Below are 17554 nucleotides of genomic sequence, written 5' to 3' on the forward strand. Positions count from 1 at the left end.
ACCCATCTCAACTACTTCAGTTGTTCAGACCTTTCCAGTGCTCTCTAGTTTATTTATGCAATCCATTGTCTACAATTTTCGTGGACAAATCCTTTCATTAATTACTCCTGACATCACACATTCTAAAGTGAGGGACAAAAAAACATCCTCTCAATATCCTAACAAGACCACAATATATAATCAACCCAGATGTACTCAGACCTTTGCTCCAGACTCAGCTGATGGGCAGAACAGCATTGACCACCAACAGATGCAAGAAATGTGAATGAGGGATAGCAGAGGAAAGGTCTATCTGCCTGCCAACAGGAAGCCCATTTTCTCAGTCCCACTGTGAGCTCACAGGGACATTCCCTCATTTATAATGCAGCACCTTCTTGCCTTTGCATGTGGAGTTCTTCAGGCCACAGCTATTACATTGGTCACTCAGGAATCACACTATGAATGAAAAATAGTAGATCAGATGCCTTCTTACTGGAGCACCTGAGCCATGACTGTCATGCTTTTTAAAACCTCTCCCTTGAGACTGAAAAGGATCCTTTTTATTGGTACAGTTCCAACCATCATCTTCCAACCAGTAGAATTCCTACTTTGGCATCACTTGCAAAAACGGTCCCATTTCTGATTTTATTGAATACAACTCCAGGAAAAGGCAATTGGCTACAAGGTCAGACAGAAGAGTTTGGCACAGAGCTGATGGCACACATGCTCCAAGACAAGTTCCAACCTCTGCTCCCATACACAAACCCACTTGTGCACAACATCCAAGCCAGAGAACCTGCTTGGATGTCCCTCATTAAAGACTGGATTATCAAGACTATGATTCTCTGCACCAATGCCATGAGCCATCCTGTAACTTACAAAAGAAGGAGGACCCTAGACAGAATATTTGTGATGCCTACTGGAGCTTCCTCATTGCCATTACTGATGTTGTGACACTCCTGAGATGTGACAGGCACCATTTGTCCTGATGCTTCTGGGCCTTTTGCCAGTTCTCGTGCAGAGTAAACAACAAACAATCCATCCTGGTGAGTCTCTGTGAGTTGTAATAAGAGATTTTGAGACTCTTTCAGCTCTGATAGCTTTTTGTGCGTGAACACTGAGATCTTTCCTTCTCCATTCTTAACACTAAGCTACTGTCCTTTCACCAGTAAGTTCTCATTTCCTCTGCTGTCAGGAATTCTAAGTGCCCACCCGTGTATTATCCTGCTAGGCCTCCTGAAGTGCCCCAAATGCCTTGGGAAGGTTCCAGCAGTACCATCTAAGAGGAGTACCTTCTCTAAATACATCCTCTAAACAGTAAAACTCCACCAACAGCTTTCAAGCCTGCCAAGTGAAGCTACTGCTGCTCCTCCAGCTTTCCTGGTTCCTCAGTCCTCAGACTCCCACAGTGGTCTTTGGACCCTACTTTATGGAGAATACTTGGTTCCTTTCTCCACCACAGCTCCCCATGTGTAGCCAGATGAATTGAACAGATCAACTTATGGAAGTGCATTTTATCATCTTGTGGATTTGAAAAACCAGGTTCTCCAGGAAGGGGGTAATTAAGTCATTCAGGCTTGGCACTCCTTGTAAGGGTCAAAACTTCCTGAATATTGTCATTGTCCTCATACTTCCTTGTGCATCTCATTGACTCAATGAGAAAAAAGAGAGCAAGGCTGGTGCCAAGAGGCAGAATTCAAACAGGGGAAAAAAAATCACATTTCAGATATTTGAAATATAAAAGTATGTATTCTAAAATTCCATTTTACTAGACTTGAATGAAAACATCTAGACATTTCTTTTAGAGACTGAAGGTTTAAGAAACACTATCACATATGAACCAGCTTTTCAGACTGTTTTTATACAGAATATAACACTTAATTAAGAATTTAGGACTCTACTCACGTGTTCTGCAATGTGAACTCCACCTCCAGCTCCTCACGTGCCTGAAGAGAGGATATGAAAAAAAGAAAGTCTGATTACTTATTTTTTCTTCACAACTTGTATCATACCAGTTACATATAATTTTTTAAATATGCATTTAGAATAGAACTTGGGATAATTCCAAGAATGTAAGAAAAAACATAGTGTTGACTGAAGATATTGAATTTTAAGATATTGAAAAAGCAGTTGCTAAAATGAGTTTTTTTAAATCTAAATGCTTTATGAGCATCTCTGCCTGCTTACAAACTGCTATTCTGCTAAAACAGCTTTTTGTTCAGATTTTAATTCCCAACACAAAAAGAATTAGCCTCTTTAACACCATTACAGTTAAAAGGAACTGAAAATTCAGAATTTACACCAAGAGCCAACGAGCATACCAGAAATATTCAGAATGAGGACTGGATAACCAGTTCTATCCTAGTTCCATCCTAAATTTTTAGCATAGATATTTGTTGTAAACAAAAGTTAGCAAAAAGCTCTCATTAAAGTCTTTCTTAGAATAGCAGCAAAATACAGTTTAAATAGATGTTTCCTACAATGAAACACTGTAAAAGGACCTATTGAGATGGAAGGAGAGAATTTACTTTTGTTCTCACCAATTCCACTGCTCACCTGTGGATTCAGCTGGAACTTCACACGGACAGTACGTCCTACAGTGAGTTTATCTATGTCAAAGAGAACTGTGCAGAGTTCATCATCCCTGGTGATCGTGTCTTCATCACACACCTTCAGCTCCAGCACGTTCTGCACAAAGAGGTTAAGAGTATGATGGGGTTACTACTATATTTAAGAGCTCCATAAGCCAGGAAATTCTCATGGCTAGGTTTTCTTTCCTTGCTCCTCCAGCTTTACGGGAAGGAGGAAAAAAGAGAAAATGGAAGAGAAAAAAGAAAGAGATTTGGGTTCATTAAATGTCACATTACTGACAACTCTTCATAAGAAAAAGAACCAAGCTTGATTCGTTTCCCCAAGCAGACAAGACAAATGAGTCATGCAGAACATTTGTGAATTTGTGATAAATAACTGCATTAAATATTTCTACATTTATTTTATGGCCTTTGGTTCTAAGTGTATAAAAGAGTCACAGGTAGATAAAGATGGTTTAAAGGATTTTCAGAATATCCAAGAACTGAGTGATTTTGTTATTATTTTTATGTGATTTTTTTCTTGGGTTTTGCTTGTATATGTCAAGATTTGGGACAAGATAGTAAGGCTGTATTCTGAAGGACTATTAATTCCTTCTTATTGCAGTATAGTAAATGTTTGAATAACAAATAAGTGGAATAGAACACTAAGGAGGATGTGGGAAACAGGTTGTTTTTTTCTTGAGGAATCTTTAACATCTTCTGTGTTTGGAGCTAGCTATATATTTATTGTATTACTACAGTAAAACAATGTAATCTAATGACCATCTGCAGACATCGAAAGGAAAAAAAGGAAAAGGATTGATATTAGTTACCTTGACACGGCGGTCAATCTTGTAGCAGAAAGCTTCATTCCAAACGGGGTTTTTGCTGTTCCTGATGGTCCTGGTCCGAACCTTCTCTGCCGAGGCAGTAGGCAGCCACAGGGTCACATAGCAATCTGAAAGTGTGACTGTACAGGGAGAAGATGAGCACAGTTAAAATGTATCCAGAGAAAGAATTACTGCACAGTGCCCATTTAACCCTAATCAGACAAAGATAGCACAGTTGGGGCTTTCTTCCTAAAATATACAATTAGGAGTAAAAATGTAATGAAGCACTAACAGACAAAAAGACATCCTCACACATTTGCAATTCCCACTTCCACCTTTTCACTCTTTGTCAGATATACTGTTTTTTTATGTTACTTTATATTTGAAATTGCGCTGTCCTCCATATACAGTGCATGTTGCATTTAGCTTTATTTCACGATTATCCAAATGGTTGTGACAGGCAACACGCCTCACAATCTTCAATCTGGGGTATAGAGAGGCTTGTTTTCTATAATTTCTTCCCCAGATTTGGCACCTCAGCTGGATTAAAGCCTTTATTAAAGTGCTGGCTTAACTGAAGGACAGATTTTTATCTTTTTTTGAATGAAAGGTGTTCTCCCATCAAGGCTGAAAAATTTGATTTCTTTATCACAGAGCAGAATGTGCCTATTCCTTATTCATTCATATATTTGATAAAGTTTTTAGAAGTTGTGTGCTTCTTTCATTTTTTTTTTTTTTTCTGAAAACTGAGTCAGTTTCATCACCATAATTAAATTACTGTGTGTACAATTCCTTCATCCTGCTCTGTCTGCAGACTGAAAAGATGCTGCCACCACTCCTGTTTGGGGAAGGAAGCCATGAGTGCCAATGAAGACATCAGCTTCTGAGTCCACAAGCTTGGAGGGAGAACTCCAGGAGTGAGACTTAACAGAGGCACGATGCAGAAAGCACTGATGGCCTTTCTCTCACACCTGCAATGCAATCTCCCTATTTCACGTTAGCAGTGCTCAACCAGTCACCTGGTTCTTACAGCAAACTTGTGAGTCAGAGGAGGCCAAATAACTCTGCTCATAGTCAATCCCTGCATCATGCTCAAAACGTGTAACAGTGTTATTACATCATATTAAAAACAATTACTTCACTTATTTCTTCTTTATCCTTCCATAGCAATCACAGATTTAGGTTTTCCAACAAGCCAATCTGTGCCTTTATGGCGTAGTTAACCACGCTATCACAGCCAGCAAAATCTGGATTATGACTGTGGGAAGGAAGGCATTTTCAGAAAGAGACCTAAGTCACACCTGATCAGAAGACTGTGACTGATCAGATGTTCAGCAAAGACACAAACGAAAGCAATGCAATTGGCTAATGATGATTAAATGCTACAGTTTCTATTTTCAAAGAGGATGAGACACTCTGATTACTTCACAGGAGCGATATAAGGATTGTGCAAATAAGTGCACTGAGAAAACTTGAATTTCTTGGAACTGTTCAAGACCATCCTCCACCCCAGACAGAGCTTTGACCAACCTGATCTAGTGGAAGGTATCCCTGCTCACGGCAGGGTGATTGTTTTAAGGCCCCTTCCAACCCAAACCATTCTATGATGATGCTATGCTTTGCCCAAGACCCCATAATGCAGTCAATGTCAGGGTCCAAAACATAGTCTAGATTTTCAGGCCTCTACTCAAATCTACTACAATTATCTTGATCTGAAGCATCATTAGAGAGAAATACTTTTCAAGCATTTTTATTTTTCACTAGTAAAGTAAATAGCAACATGAGAGTCAATGAAGAAGAAATGTTCACTTCAATAAATAAACAACAAACACTTCAATAATGAGAAAAATATATGGAAGAGAAATAAATAGTCATAGGGAACACCAAGATTTAATCATTAAAATTGGAAAGCTAAAGTGGAGCAAACAAATGCTAACTGAGAATTGTAACAAGCATCATAGTTTTACCATTAGAAACAGGTAGAAAAGGGACATTTTCCCACAGTTGAAAATACTGAGGTTTCAAGGAAAACTAGCTGAAATATTCGCCTTATTGATGCCTCAGAAAAAGTAAATACTGGCTGAAATAGCCTTCCCACAACAGACAAAGAAATGAACATGTTTTTTACAATAATATTAATTTCTTCTGACAATAAATTTTCTGTTAAGAAAATACTCTTGCTGAAAAGCTTACAAAATCTCTCTGCCAGATACATTTTAAACAAGTGATTGGGATGCCCAAGTTTTGAATTTGGGGCATCTCAAGGGGATCGAGACATGATATTCATCTGCTCTTGAGACCAGAAAACCAAGTAAGAAAAGCCACATGGTGTGGCAGACATACCAACAGGTTTGGCCAAAAAAGAACCTCGTGATTCACTGTGATAAGGAGTGACTGTGAGCAAGCTGCCCTGGGGACAGCCACAAGGAAACAAAACACAAGCAGGCAGTACAGACTTACAGGCATACAGAAATGCACACTCAATTGTTCATGTGGGTTTGTAGATGCAATTGGAGTGGTGACCTAGTCAGATCACATATTTGGTTGGTGCAAAACACCATTTAGGCATTTTAAAATTTGGATTTTGATAAATAAAAAGCTGTGCATACAGCTATCAGCTCATGGAATGTGGCTTCTGTACATAAAAATAGAATTTTAAGAAACTCCTAACTTTATACCTTAAGAGGTGTTCTCATAAATGAAAGGAAAAAGAGAAATAAGCAGTAATACATGTAATGTAATACAGTAGTGTTACATTGTGCAAGACACTTAATTAACCCAGAGTACCACATGTAAGTGCAGCAGAGATTTCTTCCCTGATAGTAATCAGTCATTGAAAAATACTGTTGTTAAGCTCAACCTCCATGTGATCTAACCACATCCCTCCTGCCAGAAACCACCAAATCCAACCTCTGGTAAGTTTTCCCTCTACTCTTGACCCATCACACAAAATAAAATCTCAAAATATAGATTACATTAACTAAAATTTACGTATGAACTTTGATGTGCTGCATGACATTCTGAGCATACTAAAAGAAAATTGATTTTGAGCCATGTTAAGCAAGATTTTGGGAAACATAGTGTGGACTTTTTCCTCTTCATTTTATATCTTTTAGATTTATTCATGTGGTCTTTAGAGTTGAATTTTTTTATTCTCTTTGTCTTTATTTCACCTTTTTCTTTTGAAGTCTCTGCTCTAGATATTGTTTTTTCACTTCCCTTCACTATCCCTCACTTAAACTTCCATCAAGCACTTAGAGTATTGCTTTGTTATTTTTTTTTCCTGACTTTTAAAGAGCTCCATTCTGTAGGTTAAATACATTCCAAGACACTTGGGATTTTATCATCACTTCCCGCATATGTAAAAATTGTGCAGAAGTCATAGAATGTTTTTGTTTGTACTTCTGTTGTTTTCATAGGCTTTCCTGCTATTGCTGATTTTAGGTCTGCATTACCAGTTCTTTCCTTTCTTCCATCAAGAAATTCAGTGGGAAATACACTTACTTAAAAATACTACAGGAACTTTCACTGTTTACAGAGCAGACCTCAGATCAGCAGCTAAGTCTGATGTCAGAAGAATAGGAAATATATCTCAGACAGTAAGATATCAAAAAATAAAACATAAAATGCATCACCTTGCTTGAGTCAGTCTCTTTAAAGTTAAGAGGAAAAAGCAGTGCTTCAGTATTAAAATAAAAATTAATCCTTGCAAATTTACAGCAATGTGTGTTTTTACTCCTACACAATTTGAGAACAATAACATTGTCCAAATATTTTCTTTAAAAAGTTATAAGGACTATCCAACAACGGTAGAAGTACTCACGCAAGTCTGCCTTCCGGGCATTCCTCACTCTCAGTATTTTTACAGTGAGCAAGTTGAAAGGAGATACTGGTGCCTGCACAAAAATTCAGAGAATGAAAAAAGAAAAAAAAAAAAAGATGATATTATTATTATTATTATAGTCTGTAGTCACAGATTACCGTAACCCTGAAGTTCTAAGGATGTAGGTAGAACAAGGTTTTCAAGGTTGAGACAATACAATTCATCAAACCAAGTGGAGCAGTCAAAAATCTGTACAATTTTTTGGCACAGACCTCTCTTCAGGCCTGAAATAGAAGCAACATATTTCAAAATCACTTGAGCTTAGAACAGGTGCCAAGAGTTTGATTTGATAAAGATCACACCTTCCTATCATTGCTCCCTTATTATCACAATAAACAGCCTTAGAGCACACGTGTGGGTGTCCTTGCCTCTTACACACTAGTGCCTGCAGTGGAACAGATTGTCTCTGGGACACCAAATACTGTCACAGGAGCTGTGAAAGTACAGCTGTCTACCATGCACCAGCACAAGCTCACACACCAGCACAAACTTCTGCACATAGCCAAAAATAAAAATGCAGCTGACAGTGATGAGATACTTCTCTTGAAGACCCTGGTGGACCTCTGATCTTCAGCTCAGATCCTCAACAGAAAGCTACAAAAATCATCCCAGAGCTGATCTTGGGAATTAACTCACAACTCCACTAGATATTGGAAACCTTGAGCTCAGAGATATTCAGGTTATAATAACTCATAACCCTCCATGGCTCATACTAATGAACCTTCATATTCCCCAGGCTATAAGTTGACCCTTTCTCCCTTGAGATAACTGCATAACTTCCTACTCTCTCTCACATACTAGTATCTCCTCTTCCATATATAAAGTCTTTCATTTAAAAACCAATATATGTACAGATATAATTTCTCTCAACACTTGCTCAAATTGATAATTAGTTTTCCACTTAGTGATTCTGTTTTAGAACAGAAACAGGTTTTATTGTGCCCAAAACTTTTTCTAATCTTTCTATTTGCACCAGTTTGTAAGAACAAGGTAATGATACAGACTGGGGAACAAGATACCAGAAAGTGCCACAGGAAAGGGACCCAGAGTTCCTGGTCTGTGGCAAGTTGGATATGAGCCCACAAGTGTCCTGGCAGCCAGGAGGGCCACCCATGTCCTGGAGGGCATCAGGCACAGCATCACCAGCTGGGCAAGGGGAGGGGATTGTCCCACTCTGCACTGGGGTGGCCTCACCTCCAGTGCTGGGGGCAGTTTTATGCACATATTGTGGCATATTTAGCCAAAATATAAGAAAGATGAAACTAACTATTAGAGAGTGTCCAAAGGACAGCAGCAAAGATGGTGAAGGATGGTGAAGGAGAAGCTCTATGAGGAGTGGGTGAGGTCACTTCAGCCTGGAGGAGACTGAAGGGGGGAGACTGGACTGTAGTCTGCATCTTCCTCATGAGGAGAAAAGGAGGGACTGATCTCTTCTCTGTGGTGACCAGTGACAGGACCCAAGGGAATGGAATGAAGTTGTGCCAGGGGAGGTTTAGGCTGCATATTAGGAAAAGGTTCTTCCTCCAGAGGGTGTTTGGGCACTGGAACAGGCTCCCCAGGGATGTGGTCACAGCACCAGCCTGACAGAGTTCAAGAAGTGCTTGAACAATGCTGTCAAGCAAATGTAATTCTTGGAGATGGGCCTGTGCAGGTCTAGGAGTTGGACTCAGTGGTCCTCGTGGGTTCCTTTGTACTCAAAATACTCTGTGATTCTACCTCTACCCATAAGATCTCTCTCTTATTTTCATAGATATACTATAACCTCACAAAGTTAATACAGTGTCCTAACACAAACACATGGACTTTATTTCTTAATGCAGGCATCAAAAGTGCCTGTAATAATCATAAAGCTGCAAAAGCAAAAACTATACACTGATGTTAACTAATAAAATGTACCTTGCTATTATTTCCTTCATACAGGTTATACATTTTGCCAAATCACAGGTCTTTTCAGCAGTATTACAGGACTTATCCTGAAGTGCTTCACAATGCTTTGCCACAGTGTCAAGCAGTTGGGATCATGACGTGACATTGGACAATAAGTCAATGTAATGAAGGAGGTCCTTGTCCTCACCAATGAAAACCTCAGCACCTCTGGAAAATCAGCAGAGAACATGAACCGCCTCCAAGATATAACCTGAGTAATCCCTAGAGTTCTTGGGGGGAAACAAACAAACAAACGTACAAGATTACAGGCCCAGACTATACAGCTGAAGTGCTACAACTATTTTTCTATATGAATTAATTAGAAACGGGTAAAAGAGAGAAGCCCTCCTAGACACAGGGACCAGCAGCCAAGGCTTGCCTATCCTTGACAAATCTACTGACATGGTTTTACATTTATATTTGGTCCCTGCTTTCCCCATCCAATAAATTGTAAGTGGTTTTGATCTCAGAAGTGTTATTTCAGAAAATGCGGAGCATCTCTCTTATCCAGAAAGGAGGCTTGCATCCCTTGATTAAAGAATGGACTTGGGCAGAAGTTCTCCATTCCATGGAAATGCTGATGATTACTGGGCTTAGCACCATTTTAAAGGAATAACCTTGGCTCAGCTCTTGGGAAGCAAGCATTGAAACCTTTACTTTGTGAATCTCAAGTGGATAGTGATACCTCCCTGCAGGCAAGTGCCACGTGGAAGTAGGAACTATGAATGTTGTTCCCAGCTGCCCATGTTACCTGGCTGTACCATTTATGCAATTCCCTGCCCAGCTCTTACAATTCCATTCTGGTGTATCTTACTCTCCAAACTTACAGAATCAATCCTCAGTGCTTCTCTCTGGGTCATGGACTCTATTCCAATACTAGGGTCTTGGAAGTCCAACCTTACAACTCCTAACTTTTAGGTGCCTGAATGCTTTACCAAGTCCAGCTGTCAGTGACTTACTCAAAGTCACACAGAAAAACTTCTCCTAAACTGGATAGTCTCCTCACAATTGGCAACTGCTTCCACATCCTTGCCTTTAATGTGATGATGTCCATATCACAGGCTGGGTAAGCTCTGAGGCCAGAAGCCTCCCAGGTCAGTTATTACAGACACTTCAACTTTCAGCTTCTATATTTATTTCATCTGAGACATGAATCTTACCTCATAAACCGGAAACACAAGCCAGGCATTTTAATGACCGCTCTTGAAATTACTTAAATATATGAGGCTGCAAATGCAAGACTTGGTCACACTGTCCTACGTCAGATAAAAATTCAATTAAGTCCTGTGGCACACTTGTGCAATCCTCACATATCTAGTCCAAGGGAAGTCAATTGGAGTGTTCACATATATGAGTGCTCATCCATATGAATGAATTACATAACTGGTCTCTAAAACTGCTCTGTTTTAGTAAAGTTCCAAGCTTAAAAGTCTTTCACAGATTTTTTTTCTTGAGGAGATAAGAGTGAAACTCATACAATACTCCCAAGTTACATCAAGAGAAAAGACAGTTATCAAAGTGCATATGTATTTGGGGGAGAGCACTCTTCCCTTTCTTCATCAAAAAGGAATAGAAATCTCATCACTACTTTAAAAACTGTGAAAAACAACAAAGAAATCACTCACCCTGTCAGAAAGAGTAGCAGGGCTTTAAAACACAGATCACTGCCTTGCTTCTGACCTGGGTCAGGCATATGGCACCTTTTAACTTCAAAAATTGTTGAAGCCTCAAAGGCAGGCAGGATTTCATTACCATACTATGTCCACCACCTCAGGCAAAGTCAAACATATAAGAAACACTTTTCCTTGTACTGCTATTTTGTATTTATTTCACCCATTTTAAATATCCCATTGGTGGGTCTTATCAAGTCAGTAGAAGTCCCAAGTTTGTTTCAGAATAAAAACAAATGGAGCAGCACTGACTCAATGGCTGCTTCTTTCCAAGAGCTATGCAAAACTTCTGTGGCTTCAGACTGCAATTTTCATGTGGGTTGGTTTTTTTTTTCTCTTCCTGTTTGCAGCTCCACAGCTGTGTTAGAGTGAATCCAAATCTTATAAGAGAAACCAGGTCAAGTATTCCCACAGTTCAACGTGTTTTTTTCCTCGAGACCACATCAGTCTTTATCAGTAATTTGTGTGATCTATAAAGTGTTACTCTTTTGACTGTCAGCATGAGGGCACTACCAAATTTTTCTCACCAGCTATTTTACATATTCTTTTTAATTTATATAGCCACTCAAATTGAAATCCCACACATCCTATCAGTTTCAGTTTCCCTGAAACTCACTCTGATAATGAAAATTCATTTCCTTAATGAGCCACTGAGTAACAAAAAGCAACTCAGGTATACTAGGCTTATGTACTTATCATAAATACCAACTTTCATGTGGGGGGCAGGGGGGGGAATAAGGGAAAAAAAAAAAGGAAAAAAAAGGAAAAAAAAGGAAAAAAAAGGAAAAAAGTTCAAGTCCTTCCTGAATTTTACCTCTGTGAACCTTGGAGATTTAGAGCAGAAAGAAGGGGCTCTGGGTCCTGCTTTAAATTGTACATGCTATATTCAGGTCAGTTCTGCCACTCTAAATTACCTTGAAGATAAAAGTAACAATCTAAAGCCATGCAATTGTACAGGTCTCACACCTAGGGACCTACTAACAATGTCAAAACCACTAAGGATAAAAAAAACAGATTGATTCTCTAAACACAGGCTAGAACTCAAAATACGAATATTTATAATTCTAGCATACCTCTTAGGGCTGCAAGACTATACACAGAGACCTAGACATCAGTTTAGAAGCTAATTTTTGAAGAAATTCTGCAAAGTCTTTTACCACAGCATTTCACTTTGAACAGAGAAAATAAGTGACTGTCAGGCATAAACAGGCATTAAATACTATCAATAACAGCAAACCTTCAAAACAAAGCAAACAGAATTTACTACCATTCAAAAGATTCTCTGTATTACTCTGATTTCTCTATGTAGATGCAAAGCTGGGAAGCCCCACACCAGCGAACAAGAGACAAAAGCCCATCTTGCAGACAGATCCTCAAAGAGTTGTGACTGATACTGGCAGCCCCAAACCCACTGCAAGTGTCAGAAGACAGCCCCATCCTGCTGCCAATGCCATTGTTCCCATTGCTCATAGGAGCTCATCTGATATATTTTCCTTTATGCTAATACCTCTTAACATAAATGTCTGCTAATTTCCCAGCCATTTCTAATTTGCTTGTGCAAAAAATTCATCCTCAATTCAGCCTTTACAAAACACCTTTTGCTTTTTTTTCACCTTCAGAGAAGTTTGGGCACTACTCCTACTCCTACTAGGCTAAGATTGTCAGGAGACTGAACATGCCACATTTATTCCACCATTTTTCTTGTAAATGCTGTGCTGCACACAGGATTGCAAGCTCTAGGACAAATCATTACACTGCAAAGAAAGGCTACAAGGAATACCAGAACACTAACAACTGGAAGACCCACATAAAAATTCTTATAAAGGAATAAACTATAAGAAAATGGGACTATTTCATCCAAAGAAATCAAAACACAAAAGAAGGGAGTAATGAAAAAATTGATATAGTTGGAGTACAAACCAGCCCAGATAAAGTGCAACACCAATATCATAAGCGTCAGACACCAACAGTGGCCAGACTATTTAGAGCTTATGGAAAGCCATGGCAATAGTCCCTCTACAGAGCTGAAGTCCCAGCTCAGCTTTTCAACACTCAGTAAACTTTGCAACACAGTTTTCCCCCGAGCCATTGAATTCCTCAGATTTTTTCTGCTGATCTATATTCAGCACTGGACAGCATTTAATGAAGGGCCAGCTAATTGCTACCTACCGTTCTCACCGCTGGTGCTGAGGTGCTCGTAAAAGTCTAGGAAAAACAACACAAGGCAAAGTTAAGAAAACTAAACTACATGTTAAATGCTTACTTTAGGCTGAATGTCACAACATCTCACATTCAAGGACACATTTGGAGCCGTGTTCTTTAACAACATCGCTAGGTGCTTTAAAGACCAACACCACAACTCCTTGCCACTGCTTATTTCCCTTTTTGCTTATAGGGAAGCACAATAAGCAATGTTGTTAGCCCTAAAATATAGCTTGAAAATACAGGTGTGCCATGAGGCTCAGCAAAAGCCTAGACTAGGAAAGCCATCCTTGCAACAAGATCTGAGGAACAGCAAACACGATTTCCCTGGGTTGCCCAAACAAACCACTCATGCTCTTCTGTGATCATCCTCACTCGAACACCAGATAATTTTACCCACTTTACACTTCCTATCACCTTCTTTTGCTTACCTCACTTGTACTTAAATTTGATCCCATTGCAGCCCCAGTTGCATGTAAGTCCAGTGTTAAAGGTTACTGAGTCCTATGGCTGGCAGGAACTCCTCACGCAGGTTAGGGGTGGAGGAAAAGGGATTTTATGACGAGGCTCTCCTGCCCCACCCCCTGATTATTTCTAGTCATTAAGCAGTCACCTCCCTGCTTCCTGCAGCCTATTAGGGCACCTCAACTGAGTCAGCAGAATGAAGAGCAATTCCTTTTCTACCTACTGCAATATTTGGGGAGGATGCTGAAGCCCCTTTCTGCCCAGGTATTGCTCTTCTGAAATGCTGCTGGTGAAGAAAAGTTTTGCATTTATGCAACAGCTCTAACCCCCAAGAAAAGTGCTTCTGACTAATTAAATCACAGCTCTCAGAGTATCTCTACACTGCCACCATCATGCTGCAGGGTAGCAGAGAGAGATGTCAGCAGCTTCTTTCCAAACCTTAAACTCAAATACCTGTAGCAGTCTTCCCATAGCAGCACAGTTCAGGTAGGTAAGCCCTGCAGTTCAGCAAGGTGACTCAATTGTGATGCCACAACTGGGTGACTGCAGCACCCATGCTCCCCTGAAGCTACTTTGGTGGGCATCTCTGTGCTACGTTTAGCAACCTCAACACATGCTGAGTATTCTTTGCCTGGATATTTATTGTATATGTAGAAAAAAAGTTGATCCATGTTCAGAAATATTGCAGTCTGATAATAAATTAAACAAGAGGGAAGGGAGGAGCTATTAGCAGCAGATGAAACTTGGAAGGGTGAGGCAGGAGAGAGGGTTGTGCTCTCCTGCGTGGGCCCGGGGAGCAGAGCAGTTCACCCATTCTCAGAGCTTACTTCAAAGGGATCTGTGTGCTGGCTGGATCTGTGGGTGCTGCAAGCCCAGCAGACACACTGTGAGAAACTCCAGGGCACAAAACCTTCCCTGACTGCTCTTCACTCCAGCGTACAGTGACTCACTGCCTTGTAAAGTGTATTAGAGTAGCCCTAAACTAGCATACATGTGCAGGCTGGTAGATTTTGGAGCATGCAAGAGCAGACTGGCTCTGCCAGACTCTTTCTTGCCTCTGACTGATGATAGATAGGAGGCAGCAAGTACTCAGTCTTGCATCATGAAATGGAAGTGATTATTTTAAATCAATCTTACTTGTATTAGTGTTTATTCACTTGATGCAGGCAAAAAAAAGTAACCTTGCAAACTGCAGTGGGTGTCACCTAAGTGCACTCCCCTGTGCCAGGGAGGCTGGTATCAAAGTAATTCTGCACAGAGGAAGAGAGGAGGAGTTGTCCAAGGAACGTTGCTAGAGTAAAATCCTCCTTTTATATACAAGTCACTTCCTTCTATGCTGATGTCTGTGTGATAAACACATGTGATGCCTCTTCAGACGATCTTATTCAAAACATGCAGTGGTACTCTCTGGGGTATTTAATGGCTAGCTATTTGCTCCATAGGCACACTTTACACTGTCTTCTCAGAATGAAAGGAAAATTACTCATAAATGTGAATCTCCAGCACCTGAAATGCTCCTGAAAGGAGAGACCAAAAGATACTTCCAATGGACATGTGCATCTCTACCCCAAAGACAAAATATCTCCTGTAACTTCCGTCCTTATTACTTTATATCTGTGTTAAATACTTAGGAACAAGCTCAGGTGGAGCAGTCACAGCTGAGAATCGCACTCTTGCAAAACTAGCTCTTTCCAGCTTCTGAAAGAATGTTCCCTGGAAATATTCCAGTATTAAAATTTAAAGTAGGAATCTGTTTTCATTAAAAACAACTGCAAAACATCCTCTGTCAAATGAAAGAGGCTAGGCTATCCAGCTCACCTTCCCCAAGCTGTCCCAGCAGATATATACACATTTACACCACCCCAGCTGTTTCACTGCCAATACCTGCCAATGCCTGACACTACATTCTTTCACCCAAGCTGTTTTTAAGATCCATACGTGACACGGAACTTCACAATTACAAAAGTTATTCCAAAGTCAGTGCATCTTACCCACTGAATGGTTTCCTGATGTTCAGACTGTTTTCCTCATCTCAAAATAATGTCATCATTGCCATACCCAAAACATGTTCCTAAATAATTCTCCCTCTGCTGCTCGTGACCACCAAGTTTTTAGCTGGCATTATCTCCCTTAACCTCTACCTGTCCACATCACACAAGAAGGCTTTGGAATACACTATCTTTTAAAGACCTGGCATCTTTGTGGCAACCAAAAATTACAATCTCAACAGTTTCTCACTCATGCAGTGAATACATGATTGAATTAAGCACTGAATGCTCACAACACCCATGACAGTAAGTCCTTGTCAGCACTGAGAAAATTTGACGGCTTATTCACTGGTGTCTACTACACCACCTGCTTAAAATAAAAAATAATGAATTTGCAGCTTGTCCCACTGGATTTTAGAAGTAGAAATGTGTCCCTAGGATTCTAATTTCAAAAAGATTACAACTTCCAAGGTCATGTATCGTGTTTTTTGCATTTTTCATTAGTTCTTCCACAATTCAAGGACAATTTCAAAGGCAACCATAAAGCATGCATTAAGCAAATTCATGTCCGAAATTATCCAAAGTCTAAAGAGCCATATATTGCCTCTTTTTAGCAATCACATATCCACAGTAATAATTTTAAATTGCCAGAAATTGTCATATACATACTACTTACACTCTCTCTTGGATTTTTGGAAATTATAGACTGTGTAACTGATGACAGAACACTCAACAGTCCCATTAAAGCTCTGAGCAGGAGCAAGGACAGTAAAAAGGTAGATGTAATTTTCCTCTGCTTTTCATGCACTTTCAAGTGCAAATTTACATGCATCTATGTATTAATTAAGACATCTATGTATTAATTAATGCAAGGTGGAGAAAATATATCATTCTGATCTAAACTGGCCTGCTGCAAACACTAGTTTCCCCAACATGACATTCAGATAATTGCACATCTAACTGCAGTAGGTCGCAGGGAGGAACAAGAGTTGTGTTCAATACCCCACAATTACCTCACTTTGTCACCTTCTGATAATCCAGGACTACAGAAATGTATGACTAATGGGGGACTTCATCTTATTGCAAGAGAAGAGTATCCTTCTACCAGCTTTGGGATGACAATGGGAGCGGTCATCATTTACACACCCCGAACATAACAAGTAGGCTAAATGTTCAAAGCATATGCTAGAGGTGTTAAAAAATGATAGCCAGATGTCACATTAGAAAATAATTACTCAGTGTTAACAAATTAAGCAATTTAACAAACATAGTAGTGTCAGATATGTAGCTGGGGATTTTCCCTGGGTATTGCCTTTCACTTTGTTTTCCTTCTTTTTTGTATAATGTTTCCACAAGCTACAAAATCTACAAAAACCTTATCCTGCCAGTCAAACAAGAGCATGCAGCTCAAGTCAAACTTCAGTTACACAAAGGACTTGAACTCAGTAATCTCCACAGACAAGGTGTACCATGGATGACAAGTGTCACTTCCCTATCCCAAGGTGTTGGATTTCAGACTCTGAAAAATTTAACTTTGGCTTGGTAATTTTTGGCCTGACACTAATTTTAAGGAATTCTTTGGTATTAAAAAACTAACAAAAACACACACACCCCATAGATATATAGAACATTCTCATTAATATGATTAATATGTTGGATTTTCTTTTCATGTTTCTATGCACCACACCTTCAAAACACCTGTTCTTCAAAACCCTACAGTATTTTTTCAGTCATTGGAGAGAGAGATAACACTAGGTGGGGGGGTGGGAGGTTACATTTTTGCTTAAGACACTATTCTGGTTATGCCATATACGAAGGAGGGCTTCTGCTTTCAAAAGACTATTGAGAAACTGCATTAAAACAACTCCACATGCCCTTGATATGTTTTGGAGAGATAAAATCTCACTCCTCCTACTCACTCACATGAAGTAATTGGGCTGCTTTACCTTTCAAAAATCATCACTAAAGTGTTGGCCCATCTGTTAATATATGCAACCCTGCCTTCAGATTTGTTACAACAGAATTTCAAATGCAATCCTAA

At 39.6% G+C, this 17554-nt stretch overlaps 1 protein-coding gene across 1 annotated transcript in view; it reads right to left on the minus strand.

The window, feature by feature from the left end:
* LOC131585675 (cytosolic phospholipase A2 epsilon-like) overlaps positions 1 to 13578 on the minus strand; it is a 32220-nt gene extending 18642 nt beyond the window's left edge. The window contains exons 1-6 of the mRNA XM_058852036.1: positions 13492 to 13578; positions 13028 to 13063; positions 7203 to 7275; positions 3383 to 3519; positions 2536 to 2667; positions 1885 to 1925 (exon numbers count right to left, since the gene is read on the minus strand). Coding sequence (XP_058708019.1) covers positions 1885 to 1925; positions 2536 to 2667; positions 3383 to 3519; positions 7203 to 7275; positions 13028 to 13063; positions 13492 to 13518 — 446 coding nt within the window. The 5' untranslated portion in view covers positions 13519 to 13578. The remainder of the gene's footprint in view (positions 1 to 1884; positions 1926 to 2535; positions 2668 to 3382; positions 3520 to 7202; positions 7276 to 13027; positions 13064 to 13491) is intronic.
* Positions 13579 to 17554: the final 3976 nt, after the last annotated feature.

Source organism: Poecile atricapillus, chromosome 1 (genome assembly GCF_030490865.1).
Source record: "Poecile atricapillus isolate bPoeAtr1 chromosome 1, bPoeAtr1.hap1, whole genome shotgun sequence".
Classification (NCBI taxonomy): domain Eukaryota; kingdom Metazoa; phylum Chordata; class Aves; order Passeriformes; family Paridae; genus Poecile; species Poecile atricapillus.